This window comes from Aegilops tauschii, chromosome 2 (genome assembly GCF_002575655.3).
Source record: "Aegilops tauschii subsp. strangulata cultivar AL8/78 chromosome 2, Aet v6.0, whole genome shotgun sequence".
NCBI classification, from domain to species: Eukaryota; Viridiplantae; Streptophyta; class Magnoliopsida; order Poales; family Poaceae; genus Aegilops; species Aegilops tauschii.
In genome coordinates this window covers 6,374,002-6,401,814 of record NC_053036.3, presented here as the reverse complement: position 1 = coordinate 6,401,814, position 27,813 = coordinate 6,374,002, and the positions used below count along the sequence as shown (strand labels likewise).

Here is a 27,813-nt window from a genome sequence, read left to right as displayed (position 1 = left end):
TTGCATCATATACAACTCTTCTTAAAGAAATCCATTAAGGAATGCAGTTTTGACATCCATTAGCCAAATTTCATAAAAGGTGGCAATTGCTAACATGAATCAGACAGACTTAAGCATCGCTACGAGTGAGAAAATCCCATCGTAGTCAACACCTTGAACTTGTCGAAAACCTTTTGCGACAATTCGAGCTTTGTAGATAGTAACACTACTACCAGCGTCCGTCTTCCTCTTGAAGATCCATTTATTCTCAATGGCTTGCCAATCAACGGGCAAGTCAACCAAAGTCCACACTTTGTTCTCATACATGGATCCTATCTCAGATTTTATGGCCTCAAGACATTTCGCGGAATCTGGGCTCATCATCACTTCCTCATAGTTCGTAGGTTTGTCATGGTCTAGTAACATAATTTCCAGAATAGGATTACGGTACCACTCTGGTGCGGAATGTACTCTGGTTGACCTACGAGGTTCGGTAGTAACTTGATCTGAAATTTTATGATCATCATCATTAGCTTCCTCACTAATTGGTGTAGGAATCACTGGAACTGTTTTCTGTGATGAACTACTTTCCAATTTGGGAGAATGTACAATTACCTCATCAAGTTCTACATTCCTCCCACTCACTTCTTTCGAAAGAAACTCCTTCTCTAGAAAGGATCCATTCTTAGCAACAAAGATCCTGCCTTCGGATCTGTGATAGAAGGTGTACCCAACAGTTTCTTTTGGGTATCCTATGAAGACGCACTTCTCCGATTTGGGTTCGAGCTTATTAGGTTGAAGATTTTTCACATAAGAATCGCAACTCCAACATTTTAAGAAATGACAGCTTAGGTTTCTTGCCAAACCATAGTTCATACGGTGTCATCTCAACGGATTTAGATGGTGCCCTATTTATTGTGAATACAGCTGTCTCTAATGCATAACCCCAAAACGATAGTGGTAAATCAGTAAGAGACATCATAGATCACACCATATCTAATAAAGTGCGGTTACAACGTTCGGACACACAATTACGCTGTGGTGTTCCAGGTGGCGTGAGTTTGTGAAACTATTCCACATTGTCTTAATTGAAGGCCAAACTCATAACTCAAATGTTTGCCTCTGCGATCAGATCGTAGAAACTTTTATTTTCTTGTTACGATGATTCTCTACTTCACTCTGAAATTCTTTGAACTTTTCAAATGTTTCAGACTTATATTTCATTAAGTAGGTATACGCATACACTACTTGAATCAGCTTCTTTGCCGTCTGCCATGGCAGACGGCAAAGGCATAGATCCCGGACGGCAAACTTCTTTGCCGTCTGCCAGCAGACGGCAAACTGTCTGTCTGAACACGTGCCAGCAAAGGCCTTCTTTGTCGTCCGCTTCTTAGAAACGGACGGCAAAGGATTGTGCCGTCCTCCATCCGAGGCCAGCAGACGGCAAAGACAACGGACGGCAGTGGGGTGAGGTCAGAGCCGTTAGGGGGTTAACGGCGCTCTTTGCCGTCCGCTGACAGACGACAAAGAGCTCAGCTAGGTCACCACTGGGAAGCTGCCACGTGGCCAACTATGCCGTCTGCCAGCAGACGGTAAAGATTCAAAGGTCTTTGCCGTCCGCCAGCAGACGGCAAACTGACCAAATAGGCAGCCAGTGTTCCCAGTTTCTACAGGTAGCTGCCACGTGTCCTCTTTGCCGTCCGCTAGCAGACGACAAAGAGGCTATATATCCCCTGTTTTTATTTATATCCATTTAATTTCACAGGAATTCACACACAGATATACATATTTTTTTTTCACAGGCACATCAGACATATGAGGTATCCAACACATAGCTCCATCCATGACAACATACATACATAAGAAACACAGTTCCATCCATACATATTACAATAATATCACAATGTTCATCCAACACATTGTTCCATGCATCCATATAACAAGTTCCTCATCATTCTTCGATACAAAAGAAAAGAAGAATAGGGAAACAAGCACTCCATCCATGCAAGCTCCCATATAGTGAATTAAATCTGCAAAATGGGAAACAAGAAAGTTAGAAGAAGAAGAAGAAAACTAGAAGAAGTTCATCCAACAGTTCTTCTTCTTCTTCTTCTTCTTCTTCTTCTTCTTCTTCTTTTCTTCCTATTCCTTCTTTCCTTCCTCTTCCTTGATTTTCTTCATCTTATTATGTCATTTGTGGACTAAATAGGCTAAACTATGTCAAAAATGGACTAAACAGGCTAAATAAGAAGAAAAATACCGTTATCACGGAGGTGTAGGAATGGTCGGGGCTGCGCCAGTGGCAGACGGAGGTGAAGGACCGGTCGGGGTTCCGGCATTGGCAGACGCAGAAGGATTGGTCGATGCTTGTCGGGAGCCATGCTGAACCAAAGATCATTTCCAATAATGTCTCGTTAGCATGATGCAAACTGAAATGTGAATAGTAGTAACTAAGGACCATTCAAATCAAACTCACCGTGGTCGCCGGAGCAATCTGGGGCATCGGCGGAGGGGCCTGACCGTTTTTCTCGCACATGATCTGCACAATTGGTTCTCACGGGTCAGTCACATTAGTTAGTAATGCGAACATTACGTGCATGATTGGGCTAATGTGCACGAGAAACATACCACGATGAGCTTGTATAGGGCCCGGTTAGACGCCTCGTTCCGGTTCCTCTCCTCCTACCGTCCTCTCCTCCATCTCCCTCTCCCTCTCCGCCTCCTCCCTTTTTGCCTCTTCCAAAAGCGTCTAGGTCTTCAATCTCTCTTTCTCAACCAATGCCTGCAACACACCACTCCTCGTTAGCATTGTAATCATCGATGGACACACACACAATGTAATGGAGGAAAGGTGAGAGAGTCCGTATAACTAACCGCCATGGCGAGCTCCGCGGGCCGTGCACGAGGCGTTATCTCAGGATCAGAGCTACTCAGGCGCTTCTTGATATGCAGGAGAGTCCTAGGACAACGTATCAGTCCATCACCAATGGCTTGAGAGCCATGGGACCTCCCGCCACCAGATATCATCACCACCTCTGTATCAAAAGGATCCTGGCTCGGGTTAAAGTCCTCCCCTTTCCTCGCCTTCCCCTCGTCTCTGTACTTCACAAGCTTGTGGTGGGAGAAGATGTTGGTGAAGCTCTCTGGATGATCTAGGTCAGATTCCGTGAATGGCTTGGCCTTCTTGTACGGGGCCATATGGGCCATGCCATAGAGGTCGAACAGATTTGGCACAGGCTTCTTGTGGTGGTGCGCCTGAAAGAGAGGAATAAAATATTAGTTAAGGGCTCAAGCTAGCATGAAGAATGATATTGCTATGTAAATAGGTCATTTTGGAGCTAAGAAAGGTTATTATGTCATTTTCGAGGAAAATAAGCTAAGTTTAGGTCATTTTCGAGGTAACCAAGATTATTATGCCATTTTTGACCAAAGTATGCTAATTATGTCATTATTGAGCTATCCAAGGTAGTTATGCCATTTTTAGCTAACTATAACATATTAGGCATTCTATGGAGCTATCTAAGGTTATTATGTCATTTTAGAGCTAATTATGTCATGAATGAACTAGCTAAGATTAGTTTAGGTCGTTATTGAGCTATCGAAGGTAGTTATGCCATTTTTTAACTAACTAAAGCATATTAAGTCATTTTATAGAGCTATCTAAGGTTATTATGTCATTTTAGAGCTAATTATGTCATGAATGAACTAGCTAAGGTTAGTTTAGGCCGTTATTGAGCTATCGAAGGTAAGTATGCCATTTTTTAACCAACTAAAGCATATTAAGTTATTTTATAGAGCTATCTAAGGTTATTATGTCATTTTAGAGCTAAATATGTCATAAATGAACTATCCAAGGTAGTTATGCCTTTTTTTAACTAACTAAGCATATTAAGTCATTTTGGAAGGGATAAATGCTAGCATGAAGAATGAAATTGCATGAATCATGTAGCAAACCATATACCCAGTTATCCCCGTACTCAAACAGGTTGGAGCTCCCTTGATGGTCTGGCACACCTTCCATTTAGTCGCACTTATCCTTGGCCCTATGGTGTTCGACTAGCCATTCGGGAGAGCACCACGCATCCACCAACGCCTCCCAACAGTCCATCTTATCCACACACCATTTCGGGGGCACCTAAGTGAGTCAAGAGAAATTTCAGCGCTACGCCTACGAATCAAATCAAGAAAACTAAGTTCAAGGCCTTAAGAATAGGTAATTACCTGCATGTACTTCTCCTTACTCAGAAACTTGCCGCGGCACTTCTTCTTGGCCCTCCTAATACCCTTCGAGGCATAGTAGTCTCGACGGCCTGCACCCGAGCCTCATGCCGTAAGTTCTGAAGTAGGCGCTTGCACTCGGTTTCGACAACCATACACGCGACCTCATGCTCTCCCTCTGAAACCCTGTAGAAGGTCTGCAATCAAACAAGACAACATTGGTTAGTGCAATCACTAGGTAGTGTTGATTTTTAATTCTATAAAGGAGAAATTACCCAAAATAGACGGAACACAATGTCGGCCACCGTCTCGCACAAGACACCATCGACCCTCTCCTCCGGCGGGGCCGGGGCAACCGAGTACAGCTCCCAGGTCAGTGCTAGCTGTGCAACCTGACCCTCACCGGGCAACGTGACCCACCCAAGGAAGTGATGCCGGCAAAGCACACCAAGGACCTGGTTGGGCCTGCGGACACCACGGGGGTGTACCCAGCCCCTGCAGTATGACAAGGCCAACGCATTAGATATTAATTTGAAGGAACATGAAGGCAAAAGGTTAAAAAATAGTAAATGCGCTTACTTCAACCCTTTAGGCGCAATCAACCACCTCTGGTAAGGGGTCGGCGGCACGTGCGGGAGCTTTGTACAACCACGCTTGTAGACCTTCTTGCCCTTCTCAACCAGCTCGTCGTCGTTGTAGCTATCATCTGAAAAGGTGTCCTCGCTACCATCCTCCGGGCAACTAGCCTTCGGAGTCTCATGGGAAGAAGACTGCGGGATCAGAGTGTTCTGGGACGAAGACCCCGTTACCGAAGTCTTCTGGGACGAAGACTCTGGGACGAGACTCACGTGGGGCGAAGGATGGCGACACGAGTCTGGTGGGGCGAAGAATCGGCGACCCGAGTCTGGTGGGGCGAAGGATCGGCGACCGGAGGCTCATGGACCGGAGTCCGAGACGGGTCCACGTCAGACGGAGCAGTCCTGTGGTCGGGTGAATCAGCTGAAGGGTGGCGGCGAGGAAGGCGTAGCAGCCTTCCTACCTCTCCCACTGCCACGTCCACCTCTACCAGCCTTCTTTGTCCTCCCCGACCTCTCCCAGCCGAAGAAGAAGCGCCCGCCGCAGCTGTCTGCATACTGTCTAGCAGCGCTCTCCGGAGGGGCTAGGCTGGAAGAATGGAACCACCCCTCGCAGTAGCGCCCGCAGGAGGCTCGGGGCGCTCTGGACCCTTGCCCACCATCCCGTCAACACCTACAATGACAAAAAGTAAACGAAATTAGTACGACATAAAAAATTTGGATACCTGACATGAACATAATAATATGTATATAATTTAGGTGTGTCATCATCATGAACATAATAAAAATACACCCGATCAACACAAATATATATGATGTTTTGCATAACAAAATCGAAAAATATACAACCTAACTAATAATTCACAAATATATGACCCCATCGGGGTCGGGGTCGGGGTCGGGGTGTGGTTGTGGTGTCGGGGTCGATCGGGGTGTCAGGGTGTCGGGGTCGGGGTCGGGGGGGGGGGGGGGGGGTCGGGGTGTCGATTGTCGGGGTCTCAGGGTGTCGGGGTGTCGGAGTCGGGTTGGGGTGTCGGTGGTCGGGGTCGCGGTCGGTGTGTCGGTGGTCGGGGTGTCAGGTGTCGGGGTGTCGGTGGTCGGGGTCGGGGTCGGGGTGTGGTGTCCGGGTGTCGGGGTCGGGGTGTCGTGCCGAGGTGTCGTGTCGGGGTCGGCGTGTCAGGGTGTCGGGGTCGGGGTCGGGGTCGGGGTGTGGGTCGGGGTGTGCTGTCAGGGTGTCGGGGTGTCGATTGCGGGGGTCTCAGGGTGTCGGGGTGTCGGTGCTCGGGGTCGGGGTCAGGGTGTCGGTGGTCGGGGTGTCAGGTGTCGGGGTGTCGGTGGTCGGGGTCGGGGTCGGGGTCGGGGTGTCGGTGGTCTTCTTCTTCGCCTCCTCTCATCTAGCTTTCTTCTTCTCCTCCTCCTCCTCTCCTCTTTCTTCTTCTTCTTCTTCTTCTTCTTCTTCTTCTTCTTCTTCTTCTTCTTCTTCTTCTTCTTCTTCTTCTTCTTCTTCTTCTTCTTCTTCTTCTTTCTCCTCCTCCTCCTCCTCCTCCTCCTCCTCCTCCTCCTCTTCTTTGTCTTCTTCTTCTTCTTCTTCTTCTTCTTCTTCTTCTTCTTCTTCTTCTTCTTCTCCTTTTTCTTCTTCTTAAACCTAGCACTAATTAACCTAAAACAAAACAGGAAAAAACTACACCTAAACCTAGCTATTCTTCTTCTCCTCCTCTTCTTCTAATTATTCTTAGTTTTTTTCATGACTAAACATAAACCTAAAACTAAACTAAACCTAAGACCAAACTAAAAGTAATCTAAACTAAACTAAATATAAAACCAAACTAAAAGTAATCTAAACTAAACTAAATCTAAAACAAAACTAAAGTAATCTAAACTAAAAAAACAAAAAAAAAAGAGGAGAAGAGGGGTGCGGCAGGTGTGGGACGGCCTGCGGTAGGCCGGCATGGCCTAGGGGCGCCGGGCGGCGGGGTTTCTCGGCGGCGGAGGGGCGCTGGCCGGCGGAGGGGGCGCCGGGCGGTGGTGGCGACGGGGCCGCAGGGCTCCGGGGCGGCGGGGTGGCGCTGGCCGCGCGGAGGGGGCGCCGGGTGGTGGTGGCGACGGGGCCACAGGGCTCCGGGGCGGCGGGGTGGTGCTGCGGCAGGGTGGGGCGGCGGCGGGGCGGCGCTGGCCGGGCGGAGGGGGCGCTGATGTCTACTACGCAACCTTCTCCTTGTAGACGTTGTTGGGCCTCCAAGTGCAGAGGTTTGTAGGACAGTAGCAAATTTCCCTCAAGTGGATGACCTAAGGTTTATCAATCCGTGGGAGGCGTAGGATGAAGATGGTCTCTCTCAAGCAACCCTGCAACCAAATAACAAAGAGTCTCTTGTGTCTCCAACCCACCCAATACAATGGTAAATTGTATAGGTGCACTAGTTCGGCGAAGAGATGGTGATACAAGTGCAATATGGATGGTAGATATAGGTTTTTGTAATATGAAAATATAAAAACAGCAAGGTAACTAATGATAAAAGTGAGCGTAAACGGTATTGCAATGCTAGGAAACAAGGCCTAGGGTCCATACTTTCACTAGTGCAAGTCCTCTCAACAATAATAACATACCTGGATCATATAACTATCCCTCAACATGCAACAAAGAGTCACTCCAAAGTCACTAATAGCGGAGAACAAACGAAGAGATTATGGTAGGGTACGAAACCACCTCAAAGTTATCCTTTCTGATCGATCTATTCAAGAGTCCGTAGTAAAATAACACGAAGCTACTCTTTCCGTTCGATCTATCATAGAGTTCGTACTAGAATAACACCTTAAGACACAAATCAACCAAAACCCTAATGTCACCTAGATACTCCAGTGTCACCTCAAGTATCCGTGGGTATGATTATATGATATGCGTCACACAATCTCAGATTCATCTATTCAAACCAACACAAAGTACTTCAAAGAGTGCCCCAAAGTTTCTACCGGAGAGTCAAGACGAAAACGTGTGCCAACCCTTATGCATAGGTTCATGGGCGGAACCCGCAAGTTGATCACCAAAACATACATCAAGTGGATCACGTGATATCCCATTGTCACCATAGATAAGCACGGCAAGACATACATCAAGTGTTCTCAAATCCTTAAAGACTCAATCCGATAAGATAACTTCAAAGGGAAAACTCAATCCATTAGAAGAGAGTAGAGGGGAAGAAACATCATAATGTCCAACTATAATAGCAAAGCTCGCGATACATCAAGATCGTATCACCTCAAGAACACGAGAGAGAGAGAGAGAGAGAGAGAGAGAGAGATCAAACACATAGCTACTGGTACATACCCTCAATCCCGAGGGTGAACTACTCCCTCCTCGTCATGGAGAGCACCGGGATGATGAAGATGGCCACCGGTGAGGGTTCCCCGCCCTCCAACAGGGTGCCGGAACAGGGTCCCGATTGGTTTTCGGTGGCTACAAAGGCTTGTGGCAGCGGAACTCCCGATCTATTTTGTTCTCTGATGTTTTTAGGGTATATGGATATATATAGGCGAAAGAAGTCGGTCAGGGGAGCCACGAGGGGCCCACGAGGGTGGGGCGTGCCCAGGGGGGCAGGCGCGCCTCCCTGCCTTGTGGCCACCTCGTTGCTTCCCTGACGTACACTCCAAGTCTCCTGGATTGCTTCCGTTTCAAAAATAACTCTCCCGAAGGTTTCATTCCGTTTGAACTCCGTTTGATATTCCTTTTCTGCGAAACACTGAAATAGGCAAAAAATAGAAACTGCTCTGGGCTCTGGGTTAATAGGTTAGTCCCAAAAATCATATAAAAGTGCTTAGTAAAGCCCATTAAACATCCAAAAGAGATAATATAATAGCATGGAACAATAAAAAATTATAGATGCGTTGGAGACGTATCAGGCGCCGGGCGGTGGTGGCGACGGGGCCGCAGGGCTCCGGGGCGGCGGGGTGGTGCTGCAGTGGGGTGGGGCGGCGGCAGCGTCCGGGCGGCGGCGGTGCGGGTGCGGGCGCGGGTTAGTTGGGGGCGCGGGGTGGAGTGAGAGAGAGGGGAGAGAGGGGGTGGGGCTGGAGAGACAGAGAGGGGGCGGCCGTTACTAAGTGAGGGCACGTTCTTTGCCGTCCGCTAGTGGACGACAAAGGGCGTGCATAGCAAAAGGGGGAGACTGCCGTTAGCTGGGCCCTTTCTTTGCCGTCCGCCAGCGGACGGCAAAGGTCCAGCAGGCAGACGACAAAGAATCTGACCTAGCCACGCCGTGCCCTGTGGGTCCCACCTGGCTCTTTGTCATCTGTCTTCTAGCTCTTTGTCGTCAGCTGGCTGACGGCAAAGAAGCAGCTGACGGCAAATAGCCTTTTTGCCATCTGCCCTTTCTTTGCCGTCCGCTTACACAAAGCGGACGGCAAAGAGCCTCTTTGCCGTCAGCTGGCAGACGGCAAACAGGAGGCAGACAGCAAAATGCCAGATTCCAGTAGTGATATCTGCTCAAATCATCTTTGAAGGTCAGAAAATAAAGATACCTGCCGCGAGCTTCAACACTCATCGGACCGCATACATCAGTATGTATTATTTCCAATAAGTCAGTGGCTCGCTCCATTGTTCCGGAGAACGGAGTCTTAGTTGCCCATGAGGCATGGTTCGCAAGCATCAAGTGATTCATAATCAAGCGATTCCAAAAGCCCATCAGCATGGAGTTTCTTCATGCGCTTTACACCAAAATGACCTAAACTGCAGTGCCACAATAAGTTGCACTATAATTATTAACTTTGCATCTTTTGGCTTCAATATTATGAATATGTGTATCACTATGTTCGAGATCCAACAAACTATTTTCATTGGGTGTATGACCATCGAAGGTTTTATTCATGTAAACAGAACAACAATTATTCTCTGACTTTAGATGAATAACCGTATTGCAATAAACATGATCAAATCATATTCATGCTTAACGCAAACACCAATTTAGGTTCAGCACTAATCCCGAAAGTATAGGGAGTGTGCGATGATGATCATATCAATCTTGGAACCACTTCCAAAACACATCGTCACTTCACCCTTAACTAGCCTCTGTTCATTCTACAACTCCCGTTTTTGTGTTACTACTCTTAGCAACTGAACCAGTATCAAATACTGAGGGGTTGCTATAAACACTAGTAAAGTACACATCAATAACATGTATATCAAATATAGCTTTGTTCACTTTGACATTCTTCTTATCCACCAAGTATCTAGGGTAGTTCCACTTGCAGTGACCATTTCCTTTGCAGTAGAAGCACTTAGTTTCAAGCTTGGGTCTAGCTTTGGGTTTCTTCATGGGAGTGGCAACTTGCTTACCATTCTTCTTGAAGTTCCCTTTATTTCCCTTGGCCATTTTCTTGAAACTAGTGATCTTGTTAACCATCAACAGTTGATGCTTTTTCTTGATTTGTACCTTCGCCGATTTCAGCATCGCGAAGAGCTCGGGAATCGTTTTCGTCATCCCTTGCATATTATAGTTCATCACGAAGTTCTAGTAACTTGGTGATAGTGTCTAGAGAACTATGTCAATCACTATCTTATCTGGAAGATTAACTCCCACTTGATTCAAGTGATTGTAGTACCCAGCCAATCTGAGCACATGCTCACTGGTTGAGCTATTCACCTCCATCTTGTAGGCAAAGTACTGTCAGAGGTCTCATACCTCTCGACACGGGCATGAGTCTGAAATACTAATTTCAACTCTTGGAACATCTTATATGCTCCATGACGTTCAAAACGTTTTTGAAGTCCCGGTTTTAAGCTGTAAAGCATGGTGCACTAAAATATTAAGTAGTCATCATATCGAGCTTGCCAAACATTCACAACGTTTGCATATACTCCTGCAATAGGTCTGTCACCTAGCGGTGCATCAAGGACATAATTCTTCTGTGCAGCAATGAGGATAATCCTCAGATCATGGACCTAGTCCGCATCATTGGTACTATCATCTTTCAACTTATATTTCTCTCGGAACATATAAAAAAATAAACGGGGAGCTACATCGCGAGCTATTGATCTACAACATAGATATGCTAATACTACCAGGACTAAGTTCATGATAAATTAAAGTTCAATTAATCATATTACCTAAGAACTCTCACTTAGATAGACATCCCTCGAGTCATCTAAATGATCACGTGATCCAAATCAACTAAACCATGTCCGATCATCACGTGAGATGGAGTAGTTTTCAATGGTGAACATCACTATGTTGATCATACCTACTATATGATTCACGCTCGATCTTTTGATCTCAGTGTTCCGAGGCCATATCTGCATATGCTAGGCTCGTCAAGTTTAACCTGAGTATTCTGCGTGTACAAAACTGGCTTGCGCCCGTTGTATGTGAACGTAGAGCTTATCACACCCGATCATCACGTGGTGTCTCGGCACAACGAACTATCGCAACGGTGCATACTCAGGGAGAACACTTATACCTTGAAATTTAGTGAGATATCATCTTATAATGCTACCGCCAAACTAAGCAAAATAAGATGCATAAAGGATAAACATCACATGCAATCAATATAAGTGATATGATATGGCCATCATCATCTTGTGCCCTTTGATCTCCATCTCCAAAGCACCGTCATGATCACCATCGTCACCGGCTTGACACCTTGATCTCCATCGTAGCATCATTGTCGTCTCGCCAACTATTGCTTCTACGATATCGCTACCGCTTAGTGATAAAGTAAAGCAATTACATGGCAATTGCATTTCATACAATAAAGCGACAACCATATGGCTCCTGCCAGTTGCCGATAACTGTTAAAAACATGATCATCTCATACAACAATTTATATATCATCACGTCTAGGCCATATCACATCACAACATGCCTTGCAAAAACAAGTTAGACGTCCTCTACTTTGTTGTTGCAAGTTTTACGTGGCTGCTACGGGCTTAGCAAGAACCGTTCTTACCTACGCATCAAAAACCACAATGATTTTTTGTCAAGTGTGTTGTTTTAACCTTCAACAAGGACCGGGCGTAGCCACACTCGATTCAACTAAAGCTGGAGAAACAGACACCCACTAGCCACCTGTGTGCGAAGCACGTCGGTAGAACCAGTCTCGCGTAAGCGTACGCGTAATGTCGGTCTGGGCTGCTTCATCCAACAATACCGCCGAATCAAAGTATGACATGCTGGTAAGCAGTATGTATATTATCGCCCACAACTCTTTGTGTTCTACTCGTGCATATAACATCTATGCATAGACCTGGCTCGGATGCCACTGTTGATGCATAACAATAAGAGGGAGAGTGTTATCAACGTACCTCGTAGACCGAAAGCGGAAGCGTTGGACAACATGATTGATGTAGTCATACGTCTTCAAGATCTGACCGATCCTAGTACCTAACGTACGGCACCTCCGCGATCTGCACACGTTCAGCTCAGTGATGTCCCACGAACTCTAGATCCAGCTGAGGTCGAGGGAGAGTTTCGTCAGCACGACGGTGTGATGACGGTGTTGATGAAGTTACCGACGTAGGGCTTCGCCTAAGCACTACAACGATATTACCAAGGTGGAAATCTGTGGAGGGGGGCACCACACACGGCTAAACAATCAACTTGTGTGTCCTTTGGGGTGCCCCCTACCCACGTATATAAAGGAGGGAGGGAGGAGGAGGCCGGCCTAGGAGGAGGCGCGCCCAAGGGGGGGCAATCCTACTCCAAGTAGGTTTGCCCCCCCCCCACACACTTTCCTATTCCTACTAGGAGAAGGAGGAAGGAGGAGGAGAGGAGAAGGAAAGGGGGGGCCGGACCCCCAAACCCTAAACCAATTCGGTTTGGGCCTAAGGGGGGCGCGCCCCACCACTTGCCTGCTGCCCTCTTTCTCCACTAGGGCCCATTAAGGCCATTGACTCCCGGGGGGGGGGGGGGGGGGTTAGGGTAAACCCCCGGTACTCCGGTAAATATCCGATACACCCCGGAACCATTCCGGTGTCGGAATATAGTCATCCAATATATCAATCTTTACGTCTCGACCATTTCGAGACTCCTCGTCATATCTGTGATCTCATCCGGGACTCCGAACTATTTTGGTACATCAAAACACATAAACTCATAATATCGATCGTCATCGAACGTTAAGCGTGCGGACCCTACGGGTTCGAGAACTATGTAGACATGACCGAGACTCATCTCCGGTCAATAACCAATAGCTGAACCAGGATGCTCATATTGGTTCCTACATATTCTACGAAGATCTTTATCGGTCAAACCGCATAACAACATTCGTTGTTCCCTTTGTCATCGGTATGTTACATGCCCGAGATTCGATCGTCGGTATTACCATACCTAGTTCAATCTCGTTATCGGCAAGTCTCTTTACTCGTTCCGTAGTGCATCATCCTGTGACTAACTCATTAGTCACATTGCTTGCAAGGCTTATAGTGATGTGCATTACCGAGAGGGCCCAGAGATACCTCTCCGAAACACGGAGTGACAAATCCTAATCTCGATCTATGCCAACCCAACAAACACCATCGGAGACACCTGTAGAGCATCTTTATAATCACCCAGTTACGCTGTGACGTTTGATAGCACACTAAGTGTTCCTCCGGTATTCGAGAGTTGCATAATCTCATAGTCATAGGAACATGTATAAGTCATGAAGAAAGCAATAGCAATAAACTAAATGATCATAGTGCTAAGCTAACGGATGGGTCTTGTCCATCACACCATTCTCTAATGATGTGATCCCGTTCATCAAATGACAACACATGTCTATGGTTAGGAAACTTAACCATCTTTGATTAACAAGCTAGTCAAGTAGAGGCATACTAGGGACACTCTGTTTGTCTATGTATTCACACATGTACTAAGTTTTCGGTTAATACAATTCTAGCATGAATAATAAAAATTTATCATGATATAAGGATATATAAATAACAACTTTATTATTGCCTATAGGGCATATTTCCTTCAGGGGGGTCACCTCTATTGCACCCAAGTGGCCCAATATGCTTTCCACCACTTGGCCTTTTAAGCCTTGGTGATATTTAAATAAATATAAAAGCCTCCTAATCATATTTATACCTATATATAATTTATTGGTATCCTCTTGAGTCATACACATGCTCACTATATCGATCTTCTCGTTACATGTTTTTTTTTCTTTCTCGTTGACATGTTCCGACATCCCCGTGACCTAGTCAGCTGTGTCTGGCCAGACGATGATGGATGCCGTCACACCGAGAGGGCCTTAAAAATATCTCTTCATCGCCGGAGGAGAAAATCCCACTCTTGAGCGATCTAGTCTCTTGAAAAACTTTCCGATGAACCTGTAAGTTGTCGTTATGATCATCGTGTTACAGATGACGTCTGAGAAACCCCAAAGGTTATCATACGGTAAGAAGTGACTATGATACTCTCATGTTCTAAGAAATACTTCGTGTTATAACAATTGACTTCTGATGATTGTATCTCAAAGTATAACAAACAAGTTTGGGTTGATTCAATATGATCGTTCTTCTAACATCATACTCTCAAAGTTGTTTATGACTGTCATTACACTTAACGATATCCTAAGATCCAGAAAACAGTTGAATATGAAAATTTATATCATGATGAATCTTTTGATACTCATTTTGTCTTATAAATATTTATATTTTTCTCAAGAAACTGGATCAAACGTATACAAGTTTGACTTTACAAAAATAAATACACCTTATATTTTGAAACAGATGGAGTAATTTATTACATGTCATGATGTCACGACAGAACTGACTAATACCCTGTTTTTTCCTTGTAAAATTTCTCCTTGACGTATTATGTTGGCTGGGACACATCATGGAGTCTTTGGTGGCATGCGGAATCGAGTCTGACTTGACTCCGCAAACATAGTTTATTTCAGTTCACAAAGTCACATCAGAACTACTCCTTTAACTGACCCTTTTTCCTCGTAGAATTTCTCCTAGACGTGTTAAATTGGCTGTGAAACATCATGGAGTCATATATGCTCCACGGTGTATAGCACTCTCATAGGTGTAGCTCTCACGTACGACTCGAGACACCTCCACAAGACAAGCACCCGGTCACATCAACAAACAAAATTTATTTTATTTCACGTCACGAGGTCACATCAGAACCAACTAACTTACACTTTTTCATTGTAGACTTCCTGCTTGACGCATTATATTGGCTGTGGAATTTTTCGTAGGTGTTACGGTGTACCTCTCACGCGTACGATCGACTCAAAACAGCTCCACAAGACAAGCACCCGCGAGAAGACGAGATGACACACACGTCACGCTACATATTTCACCATCAGCAGATTAATGTATGCCGTGAAGGGCGGGGGCTCTAGGAACGTCCACATACGTACGTGAAAATTCAATTATTTTTTGAACCACTAATGTATCACAATAAATTCTGGAAATCATACGAGAATTGTAGTATTTTCTATCAAAATTTGTTTGTCAGCATTGGAACCCCGACTGAGGCAGGTCGTGCGCCGACGTCTGCTGAAAAGTGGGACCTGGACAAACAGCCCTCTCTCTGGTTCCTGCTGAAGAGTATACTGCCGTGCCGGACTAGTATGATTGGACTTGAACAGCTTGTTTTTCTTTTTCTTTTCTTTTTTTGCGGGTAAGACTTGAACAGCTTTTTACAATCACCGAGTCCATACAAATAGCTTCCTGCAAAAAAAGAAATTCGATACAACTAGCCCAAGTGCAAGAAAGAAAATAAGAGGTTTGTTGGCACTGAGGCTGCCCGTAGTGGGTAGTACTTCCTCAGTTTTTATTTACTCCGCATATTAGATTTGTCTAAAGTCAAACTTTATATACTTTCAACAAGTTTGTATAAAAATATATTAACATATACACCACCAAATCAATACCATTGAATTCTTCATTGCATATATTTTCACATCATATAATTTTGTTACTTTAAATGTTCATATTGTTTTCTACAAACTTGGTCAATGACTTCGGTCAAAGCTAATATGTGAAGTAAATAAAAATGGAGGGAGTATCATAAATTAGTATCATGCATATGATACTACTGTATGATACTACCTCCGTAATGGATAGTATCATAGATTAGTACCTTAGATGATCTTATTTATTATCATGCAAGACACATACTAGTTAATATTTATTACGATACTCAACCCTCTCTTTATTCATTAAATTCTATGCCACCTCATCAAAATTGTCTAGTTGACATGCATGATACTAGCTATGATATTCCCATTATGGGCAGCCTGATGGATCTAACGAATTGCCAAAGTCCGGGTATGCCATTAGTCAAAGCTTTTTTTTAGCAACCGGCAAACCTCTTATATTCGAACCTGCTGCCTATCATTAAGAAGAAGAAAATTGACCAGTTAGTAAGAAAAACCTACTAAGTGATACTACCGGCACATATTCCAGGACCATCCAATTCAAATTTGGAAACATCCAAGACTGGACCAGGGACCACGATTCTAAAAATTCACTCTCATTTTAGTAGTCACTCCCAATCTTTTGTATTTTTCTGAAACATATGATCATGTTGGTATCAAACCAACATGGTTTCACTCGATAAGTCTTCTGAACATTTTCATGCGATTGTCATGTGTAATTTCTTATAGAACAATATATATAGTAAAGCATAACGTAACAAGGAAAACAAAACTTGATATACAATGATAAGGTGCAAAATGGCTTGGCAAAGCGCACGTATGCTTCTAGTTTACATCATTGCTCCGGTTTAACCAGAGGCAGCGAATCGGGCAGCAGCTGCTCCGACTTGGTCCGAGTCTTTGAGCATCTAAGGAGTGATCCGCGCCCGTGATAAGAAACCTCCATAGCGCAAGCGTACGACACGTCCGACCCACGCCGATCTTCTTCTTCACGCGTTTGTTGGCGGAGGTGGCCTGGGGCCTGCTCCAGCCGAGATTTCGGTCGCAACCTATCTCTCCCTTCGGCATTGCTCCAAGAACGGGGAAAGAGGACGGAGAAAGGGGGCTCGTACGGCAAGAAGCGCCAGACAATGATGTCAAGAGCACAGGAAGATAAAATGGATCTGCAGCGGAGGTGGGCACGTCGGGAAGATGCCCTCCCCCCTCTATATATCCCTCGAGGAAACAGAAATAACAGCCTCAATGGACTGCAGCATGTCCCATTTCCTATTCGGTTTCCCATTTCACGAGATGTGGGTGCGGGAATCCAGACATTATCATCATGATGCGCTTGTTGAGACAAAACTAACATGTACTCCCTCCGTCTCAAAATAAGTGACTCAACTTTGTACTAGCTTTAGTACAAAGTTGAGTCACTTATTTTGGGACGGAGGGAGTAGCTCACAAGTCTTCTCGCCAGTAATGATGGGATGGGACGAGGCGTGGGTTGGTGATGCCTAGGTATCCGTGGCACGAAGTAGAGTCCACCGCATTTCGAACCACGAAGCTGTGATGCATGAAGCCGCCTAATCGCAAGTTGGCAAATTCCGGACCACGAAGCCGCAGAGCCTGGAGCTGCCTAATCTCAAGCCGATTTCGGATCGTGAGGCCATAGATCTTGAAGCCGCAGAATCTCGAGCCATGAAGGCGTGAACCCATTGCGACACGTGCCGCAGAGATCAGCGGCGTCGCAGCATTGAGGTTGTGGAGGCCGGGCGGCTAGCAGCGAGAGCTCGGGCAGGCAACAATGGTGATGTAGAAGCAGGGGAGGCGGAGGAGCGGGAAAGAGAGAGGTGTTCGCGCGGACGCGCGGTACATAACTGGTTGGACGAGGCGGTGTGGTGCGGTTAATATCCCATTGTACACCGAGTGCCGTTTGGTGGACAGTTTTTTTTTTTTGCGGGAAACAAAACGTTTTCAGCTTTTAGAAAAAAAAGGGTATTATGTAAGCAGTGTCTTCCGAGAAAAATGAAATCGAACCGAGATGGCAAATATTCGAAGATGACTATGAAAACACAATTAAACCGAGTGTTGTTTGGTGGACAGTTGGCTTATGGAAAACAAAACATTTTCAGCTTTTAGAAAAGAAAAGAAACTGTATTTTGTAAGGGCATGTACAATGGTTTTATCTTAGCAATGCCACGTAGGATAAATGATGAGGTGGAGGTGAGAGAATTCATAAGAAAAGGCTTGTCTTCTATTTTCTCTTATTTAAGAGAAGACAAGAGATGATCTCTTAGCATAATATGTCTCAGCACGTTTTTAGGAATAGCTAGTTATTGAAGATAAGACTAAGAGATGACCCACTGTAGACATATTTTTTTGTACTGTCATCTCTTAATTATATACAAGACTTAAGATAAGACTCTCTTATCAACCATTGTATATGCCCTAAGCCGTGTGTTCCGTCGGGAGCACGCGGTTTATACTGCCCGCTGCCACAGAGACTTCAGTTGCGGGGAGTATGGCCACATGGAAGGAGAGTACACCGAGTGTTTTGATGGGCATTGTGGAGGTACAGAGCTATAAGCTGAGAGCCTTTTGTTTGACATGGGTTTTAAATATTAAACTCGGCGACACTGCTATACGCGGAGAGACTGATAAATTGCCCTACTAATTGAGGATGCCCTTGTCGAAAGTTGTTTCTTGAACACCAACAATACTATTTATAAACCAAATTTATGCCTTATATTTTCCCAAGAGGCGGTACAATTTATTGACAAGGCGTAAAGTATTTAGCTCTAGTCTCACTCAAGAAGAAAACGAGGTGGACACACACGTAAAGTATGTCACTCAGGAAAGTGCACTATAGCGTTGGCTTGTCGAAAAAACACAGTAGATCAACTGTGCATGGCGCAACGGTTGATCAACTTAGGCGAGATCGGTAATTTATTGGTGCCAGGACAAAGCAAACGGTCACATCCGCGTAGCGTACGTCTCTGTGGGCTCATGATTTAGGCGGCCGTCGACATCCCTCTTCTGTTGTAGCGGAGCATGACCTTCCCCTTGGGCCCTGGCATGACCACGTTCCAGTCCGTCTCAGGGAACGGCGACACCATCTCCATCTTAAATTTCCTCAGGAGATGGCTCCATATCACCTTGATCTGCATGTAAGCGAACGCCTCGCCGACGCACGCATGCCGCCCAGCACCGAACGCCGTGTACGAGAGCGCCCCGCCTGCCCTGTCCTCTCCTCTGCCGGGGCCGAACCGGTCCGGCTCGTACGACTCCGGATCCCTGTACACATGCGGGAGACGGTTGTGGATCACCAGCGGGCTCGCGACCGTACGCCCCTCAGGGACCTCGTACTCGACGCCCTCGCTTGTCCGCACCGTGAAGCTCCGGCGCGCATGGCGCAACAGCATCATCGCCGGCGGGTGGAGCCGCAGAACCTCCTTGACGCAGCGATGGAGGGTGTCCATCTCCTGTAGGACCTCGTAGTCCACGCGGTCCCCATGCCGCGCCATGATCCGCTCCTGCTCCTGGACGGCAGCGCGCAGATGCTTGGCGTTGGCGCGCGCGAGGAGGCGCGCTCCGGTCCACGTGCCCGTGCTGGAGCTTGTGTGCTGGCCCGCGAACAGCGCAGAGACCAGCATTCCGACCACTTCCGTCTCGGTCGTGGCGCGACCGTCTTTGTACCTGGAATCGATCAGGCACTGGAGCATGTCATCGACGACGTTTCGGCTGCCATCAGGGCAGCTTGCTTTGCGGGAGCTGACGATGTCGGAGAATATCTCGCCGAGCCTAGCGCGCGCCTTGTCACGTCTGTGATGCGCCGGGATCGGCAGGTGCGGGAATAGGATGGTGACGAGGCGCATGCCGTCGTTTAGTTCACGGAGGTGCGTTGCGACCTCGACCAGCATCTTCGCCCTAACCTCCTCCCCAAACAAGCATCGGCTGGCGACGAGTGTGACGAGGTGCTCTAGCTCCTGCTTCAAGTCAACCGTGCCGGACTGTCCCCATCTCGCAAAGTAGTACTGCACGCGTAACATACACACGTACGTACACTTATATATGCTGTGTTTTTTGTAGGGATATATACACTTATATCCGTTAGCAAGAGTTAAGACGAAAAAGTGAGGCAACTGATTAAAGGTACCATCTTATCATTTCCTACCTCCACTTCGCGCACCATGAGGCGGGCGTAGGTTCTGAGCTTGGCCGGCTTCATTGCGTCGCCAAAGAAGCGGAACTGCTCGCGCCGAGTGACGAAATCCACGTCGAAGGCGACGCCGGGCCCGAAGGTCGGAGTGGTGAACTGTGAGACCTCATCCTGGCTGATTTCTGACTCCAGCCCTTGGTAGAAATGGCTCGATACGTCTGGCCCGACCAGGAAGGTGACCTTGCGATGCAACAGTCTCACCGTGAACACGCTCCCCATCTCCGCGTGGGCGTCGCGGAGCACTCGCAGCGGGCCCTTGGCGACAAGTGCTGGGAGGATGCCAAGAAAGGGAGCCCCTGCGGCCGTGGGCGGCGGAGGAGGTGATCGTTTGGTTGTTAGGAAGGACGTCGCCCGTCGTCGTGCCATCATGATCGACACGACTGCAACGGAAATAGGAACAAATGCTAGCCAAAGGACTCCCGGAAATTCCATATTTGCACTCCAGATGCGATGGGGGTTGTACTGTAAGAACACTGTAAAACGAGTCAGTAACTTAGGTGCGACTTGTGTGTACTCGAGACATGCACATGCACCCATCAATAATCAAGTGCGTGTGCGTGGTTTTGCTTTTTGGAGCACATGTGATAACACTTTTCTATTTGCTGTCATTCCAAAATGTTCCTATTACAGACATGGATGCAAGTTTTTTAGCCTACTTTCATAGAGTTTATAGGGTACTATTCATTTCTTATTAGCACTCATTGCCCACACGGGCGTTCCCGCGATATTGCATTTGATAGGCATTTGATAGGAACCTTCTAAGGATACATTGCATTTGATAGGCAAGAAAAGAGAACTTACTGATCTATACGGAGGCCAGCAACTCGGAGGACCTTCAGCTAGGGTCACCCACGCAATCGATCAGCGCGGCTGAAGCAGGTTGATGGCATGGCTTTATAAAGCCCGCCGCCCAAAGTCAAGTTGTCACTCAAACTTTATTATTATTACATGCTGCACAGGTACGGCATGTATGAACATGTGGTGCCTTCCAGTTGAAGTTGAGATTTAAGTCGCGTTTGTTAGATAAATTAGCATCTTGCAACACCGAATAGAATAATTTACCAACCTTGGTCATGCAAGTCTAAAACGTATGAGAGACGGTCAGCCGTGGCCATGGAAGTCTGCCGAACCTGCCGTGCCTGACCAAGAGTATGAGAACTACGGTCAGCTACAGCTGGTGGTCAAGTCATTTGTGTTGGGGCAATGTGCACTGCATACCGATCTGCGGATGGCTGTGTTGCATGTCTCACACGGCAATGTGGTATGTACATTTACCCGCAAAAATGAAAAATCTGGTATGTAGATTCCAAAAAACAAATCGAAAAGGAGAAAAATACCCCCGGCCTCTGTATGATGCACAAAATCATATATTATTAATTATTCAAACAATGGCAAGCAAAGCTAAGCATTAATGCATATCAACTCGGCGTTGACAAAAAAGAAAAAAAGAAAAAAAAACAAGGCTATCTGGCAGCATATCCAAATCCTACCACACAATCTAGAAGCCATATAGTTACATACAAAGGGCACATCTCCCCAAGACAACACCTTTAAGAATGAATTACCGCTCGCACGCCGATGCTGGAAATTATAGCAGCATATCCAGATGCCAGAACAAAGGCTATCACCCTCAAAGCAGCCTTGGAACCAACATCTTCAACAAGGTAACGAGCCTAGGGGGGCAACTAGGGACTGTGGGGCTCTCCCCACTACTGAAAAAATGGTCGTTACTGAGTTCGTGTTTGCCGAGTGTCGAAGCACGGGTTCACCGCAAAAGTTGTGTAACCCAAGTACAGCTCTCGGCAAACAGTAGAACACGGCACACATCATACATCACCGAGCGCCTGGCCCAAAGTACTCGGCAAACAAAGCAAACACGGTTTATGGGATGCATGCCGGGAGCCTCTTCCATGGCACCCAGAAAATAGGTGCCACGTGCCACGGGCGTTTGCAGTTGACGGCTCTGTGACGATGGGCAACGTTGACCGAGAGCCCATGGTCCAGAACTCGGCAAACTTTATACTATTTAAAAACAACCCCTATGTGTTTCATCCAACCCTAGCCGCCGGCCGCTGGCACACAAATCCTATGGGCCGCCGACAATATATGAGTGTCAAGAAAAAAATATAGTTAACCACGGTAAAAACACAACAAGTTTTACTATTTCTCAGGTACCTGAATTTTGTTGCTGTGTCAGTCACCTTCTTCCTTCCTTCCTTCTAGCATGCATGATCTCGTCGGAGAAGAAGAAACCAATACTTGTGAAGAACCAGACCCGCTATGTATCTTAGGGGGAAACCATAGCCTCATTATCTATTTAGTGGGGAGCCATGGTCCCATTATCTATCTTAAGGGTGGGGTGCAGGCGATTGCCGGAATTTTTCACTGGTGCGGCCGGGCTTAGAGGGATGGCCGGGCCGGTGCCCAACACGGTGGTGGGGGGAGTTAAGAGAGAACAGTGCGTAGATGACAGCCATTGGATACTCATTGTATGGCCGAGAATGGAAGTGACTGACGCTCGATCTATTTTCAGGTACCTGACGTTTAGACAGTCCCAAACAAAGTTGGTATCGGCCGATATTTTGGTCATATCTATCTTCTCAAAGAAACACGAGTGCTTTCTCTCACTGAACGTAGAAAACAAAGCAAAAGCGGTTATTCCTGGAGCCAAAGACCAAAAAGCACTATTGACTACCCTCGCCATTCATTTCTCAGTCTTTTGTGAAGGTTCAATTTCTACTCCGTGTCCAACCAGTAGTTTTTGACTAAACCACCACTCCTCGGAGAACAGTGTGCCCAAATTAAGTCCAGCTTATGTGACACGTCAAGGAGAAATTCTACAAGGAAAAGAAATTCTACAACGAAAAAAGCAGGTTATCAATTAGCTAGAGTATCTATAGCCGGACGACTCAAACCGACCTCAAACGCCCATGCGAAAGTACCAATCTTTGACCGGTCAAAAAAAGACCAAACCGGTTTTAATACCCAGGTTGACCGGCACCCTGCATACCGAGCCCAAATGTAGGGCGGATATGAGGCGGCCCGGCACGTCTGCTACGTCAGTCTAGCCCACCTCTAGCCCACTATGACCCCACAAAAACCTCATTCGGATCGAACCCTAACCTCACTTCACTCCGCTCCGGTCTTCCTCTCTTCTTCCCCCTTCTCTAATCCGTCAACTTCCGATCTCCATCCAACAAGTCCAGCACTGGCAGCCATTCCGATGGCTCTCGCGACGACGCCTCAGACGCATTCCTCCATGGTGCATCTGGCGACGACGACGAGCTGGGCCTCCGCATCGCGTTGCAGCGCTCGCAAGTGGACACGGGTGGCAGCTCCGGATACGGTGCGATGCCGCTTGTCGCTCCCGGCCGCAGCACCAATGTCAGAGCTGGCCCTTTCCACCCAGCGCACAGCTCCGCAAGGGCAGCTCAATTCACGCCGCCCCTCCGTCAGCCTCCTCCCGCTGCTCCGAAAGGGCAGCGGTGTGTTTTAGTGCCCTCTCTGCCAGCACCGTGAACGCAAACTCCAGATTCAGAGCCACGCGTCTCCAACCACGAGAGGCAGAGGGCAAGGGAAAGGGCGGCCGCATGGTCCTCCCGCCACCGTCGCAGGATGCCGGCGGTGCCTGACGAGGAGGAGCGGCTCCTCGCGTGGGTGTATCATCGGTCACTTACAACGGCGAGATGGACGCCCGCCGGCTCTGGAGGACAAACGCCAAGGCGCTTTAGTTGGGCATTGAGTAGTCCGAGTGGGAGGCAGCAAATGCAGCGGCGGAGGCGGCAAGGGTGGTGAAGCTCCGCCGTCTTCATCTGTATTTGAAGAATTTAGTAATCTAATTTAAACTTGTCCGTCGTTTTATGTGGATTATATGAACTGTGGAGATCTTTTGGTAATCAAAATGTGCATTTATATGTCCGTGTGATAATCTACGTACTTTAATTCACGTTGCATGTTTTAGTATGGATATAAGTTACTCTCTTTTAAACTAATATAAGAGTGTTTAGATAACTATTGTAGGGATCCAAACGCATTTACATTAGTTTACGGAGGGAGTATTAAAGAATTTAAGAATTGCCTGGTCATTGTCCACGCACACACCCACACGCGTCCACCGACCGTATAGTCAGCTGGTTTTGCAATGCTCTTGCTCTTAGTTCTGATATGACATCGTGCTATCTAAGTTATGCTTATGTGCATCGTCTATCGTCTAGATGCAGATGCCAGGAGGGCACATCTAAGCTGATGTCCATTCTGTTTGTAGTCTTTTTTTTATCCTAATTTCTTTTGTTTCTTGTTACTGCATTATATATTTATGAAAGTTTAGATGTGACATTCTTAAAAAATATCTAGATGTGAATTAGTCAAACTGATATATAAATATACCGCGACAGACTCTCCCCTCAGCAGCCCGCACAACAGGAACCAGCCAATGGAGATCGAGCTCTGGCTGCTATGGCCGACGCTCGCGGTCGTCTCGCTCCTCTACTGCATGGCCATCACGGCACGCACACGCCGTGCCGGCACGGGGCGGATGCCACCGGGTCCCACGCCACTCCCTCTCGTCGGCAACATGCTCAGCCTCGGCGGCAACCTCCACCACACGCTCGCGCACCTCGCTCGCGCCTACGGCCCCGTCATGACACTCAAGCTTGGCCTCACCACCGCCGTGATCGTGTCCTCGCGCGACGCGGCTTGGGAGGCATTCACGAAGCATGACCGGCGCCTGGCTGCGCACGCCATCCCAGACGCCGCACGCGCGCTCGGCCACTCCGACCGGTCCATGATATGGCTGCCCAGCTCCGATCCGCTCTGGAAGAGCTTGCGCGGCATCGTGGCCGCCAACGTCTTCTCCCCGCGCGGCCTCGCCGCGGCGCGCGCCGCCCGCGAGCGTAAGGTGCGCGACATGGTGAGTTACTTCCGGGACCGCGCCGACACAGAGGTGGACGTCGGCCAGGCACTGTACGGCGGCGTGCTCAACGTCTTGTCGAACGCGCTCTGCTCTGTCGACGTGGTCGACATGGGTGCCGCCGAGTCAGCGCAGAGAGTGCGGGAGCTCGTCGAGGATCTCATCGCGGTGATTGCCAAGCCCAACATCTCCGACCTCGTCCCTTGCCTTCGGCGGCTCGACCTGCAAGGATGGCGTCGCTGGACGGCGATACGCATCGACAAAATCTTCCGTCTATTGGATGACATAATCGACGGTCGTATGGCAGCTGCTGCCAACACCTCCACGGAGGAGAAGCATGGCGACTTCCTGGAGCTCTTCTGCACGGGCAAGATCGCCCGCGACACCCTGACAGCCATACTGTTCGACGTCTTCACGGCCGGAAGCGACACGATGTCGCTCACCGTCGAGTGGGCAATGGCGGAGCTACTCAAGAACCCGGCCATCATGGCAAAGGTCCGCGCGGAGATAGACGATGCTCTCGGCGGCAAGGAGACTATCGGCGAGAACGACGCGGCGGGCTTGCCGTACCTCCAGGCCGTGGTGAAGGAGGCCATGCGACTACACCCGGTGGTGCCGATACTGCTGCCCCGCCGGGCCGTTGAGGATGGCGTGGAGATCGGCGGCTACGCCGTGCCCAAGGGCTCGACGGTCATCTTCAACGCGTGGGCGATGATGCGGGACCCGGCGGCGTGGGAGAGGCCCGACGAGTTCGTCCCGGAGAGGTTCCTGGGCAAGGCGGACCAGGTGGTGGACTTCCGGGGCAAGGCCTTCGAGTTCATCCCGTTTGGGTCCGGCCGGAGGCGGTGCCCCGGCGTGCCGATGGCGGAGCGCGTCGTGCCGTTCATCCTGGCCTCGCTGCTGCATGCGTTCGAGTGGCGGCCACCGGACGGCGTTTCGGCAGCGGAGTTTGACGTGAGCGAGAGATTTACCACTGCCAACGTCATGGCTGTCCCACTCAAGGCCGTGCCCGTCGTGGTGCACATCTCTGCACGTAACGGTTTTCTTCAGCAAGATTCGTGACGGGAGGACATGTCAACGTGACAAAGATTTCCATACTATGTTGTCCAATCTCGTCCTCCACAAAAAAAAGTAGTCCAACTTCTCCAACTCTCCATGGCACGTTGAGGAGTATATTTGTTAAAATAATCCGAGGCATACCACCAAGCAATCATAGCACATGTGTTAACGAGGTTCATCGAGCTGGGCTACACCCCTGGGTCATGACGACCGACGTTTCTCTTCATTGATATCACTATAATACCGCATACCGGCCACCCGGAGGCCGGCACATGCCGGTGGCTCCTGATGTGCACCTATGCTATTATGTTTGCGTAGGTGACATCATGTGTCTACACCCGTTATATAGGAGGCTTGGGATGCAAGTGTCCTACTCCAACACTAGTTCGTACCTCGAATACACGTAGTATGACTTCAAGTCCAACTGTAATCTACTTTGTACAAAATATTCGACACAATTTCAACAAACTCCACCTTCGTGAATGTTCTCCATCACCTTCTATTAGTCGATGCATCCAACCTCCATATACATTGGACTTGAGTTTATACCATGAGTATCTGATACTCTGAGACTCCACCTACAAATGTAGTTTCTTCTTGTTTTCGTCACGGTCAACGCTTGAATGAATAAAGTTCTTCTTCACTATAGTTTACGCGCTTCAAACTTTTGGAGTATCCGTTCAACATCATCACATATTGATCATTGAGTCACCATATTTGACAATACTATTGTATCACCACTTTGATTATCTCTTCCTTGATGTGTGTGAAAATGAATAACTTACATATTAGACACCATATATTAAAGTTACCTGATCTCAACATCCTCCCTCTTTCTTGAATGATTGTTTGAAACTTGAAGTAATTTCACCGTCATCTTATAGCCATCCTAAGTCAAATTCGTAGTCGTGTCTTAACACATGGCTGACCATTAGAACCCTGGTCTGTTGCCATGTCCCATACTTACCGCATGGCTCACTACTATCACAATGTCGATCCTTGGCTTTACTAGTAGAGTCCCCAGGGTCACAAACCCACACCTCCTCAACTCTGACTGCAAAGAACCACCGATCATCACCGACCGATGCAGAGTTTCACGTCCTCGGACCACTGAGCTCCAGCTTGAACAAAATGTTATTCACTTTTCCCACAGAAATAGGCTTTGACTTTATGTCCACTTACGTATGTCGTAGCCCTCCATCTGTACCGAGTGAAGTCTTCTGTCAGACTCCAGCTTCAGTTTCAACATGACTCCATGTAGCCAACTACACTACCCGCGCCCCATTAATCTCAGCCTCTCATGTGTACAACATCTTAAATCAACCTCACACAATTGCCTCGTTGAAGCGCACAAGCCTTAGGATGGTGGCTACTCCTCTAGGCCACCGCAAGAGCTATATCTCGCATTAAGCGAGAGGGAAGGAGCTCTCACTGAAGCGTCCGTAGTAATGGGACGGACCATTAGCACATATAGTAAAACAAAAAAATAGGGAGAAAAAGAGAACTCTCCCTGGGAATCGATGCCAGGTGGTGGGTGGGGCATCTGGCCATTTCCACCAAGGTGGGGTTCATGTCCAGATAGGAGGCGCGACCAACTTGAGGGAAATACCCATTTTTTTTGTTTTCTCCTTTATTTTTTTCGGTTTTCTTATTTATCCTCTAGTTTTCATTTTTTTCATCATTATACTTCCATTTTTTTCTTGGTTCTTTGGATTTCTCTTTGTTTCTTTCATGGTTTTATCTGTTTTTTTCTTCCCCATTTTCTTCAATTTTTGTTTCTTTCTTGGTTTTCACTAGTTTTTTGGTTTCTCTTTAGTTCTTTACTGGTTTTCATAGTTTTGCAATTATTATTTTCATTTATTTCTTTGTTTCTTTTTCCTTTTCTTCATTTTTGGATTTCATTTTTTTTCCTTTCTTTCTATTGGTTTTCATTCTATATTTTTCATATATGTCAAGAATATTTTCTAGTACATGTTTACCATTTTTTGAATACAAGTTCAATTTTTTTA

General features: G+C 47.3%; 2 protein-coding genes across 3 annotated transcripts; one reads left to right on the top strand and one right to left on the bottom strand.

Annotated features, from left to right (window-relative positions):
* Positions 1 to 18,340: 18,340 nt before the first annotated feature.
* Positions 18,341 to 20,704, bottom strand: LOC109733821 (obtusifoliol 14-alpha demethylase). 2 transcript variants are annotated; one of them, XM_020293032.4, is made up of 3 exons: positions 20,638 to 20,704; positions 19,792 to 20,309; positions 18,341 to 19,651 (listed from the first exon to the last, which is right to left on the bottom strand). In XM_020293032.4, coding segments are annotated over exons 1-3 (1,542 nt in total). In that variant the 5' UTR covers positions 20,639 to 20,704; the 3' UTR covers positions 18,341 to 18,628. The 2 variants fall into 2 exon arrangements, with proteins under 2 accessions (XP_020148621.1, XP_040257208.1); XM_040401274.3 differs by lacking the exon at positions 20,638 to 20,704 and having other exon boundaries at positions 18,352 to 19,651; positions 19,792 to 20,452.
* A 3,557-nt stretch (positions 20,705 to 24,261) lies between these two features.
* LOC109733822 (cytochrome P450 76M5-like) lies at positions 24,262 to 26,175 on the top strand. The gene has a single exon (XM_020293033.3). It carries the CDS (start codon positions 24,269 to 24,271, stop codon positions 25,805 to 25,807), a length of 1,539 nt encoding a protein of 512 aa, XP_020148622.1. The 5' UTR covers positions 24,262 to 24,268; the 3' UTR covers positions 25,808 to 26,175.
* Positions 26,176 to 27,813: the final 1,638 nt, after the last annotated feature.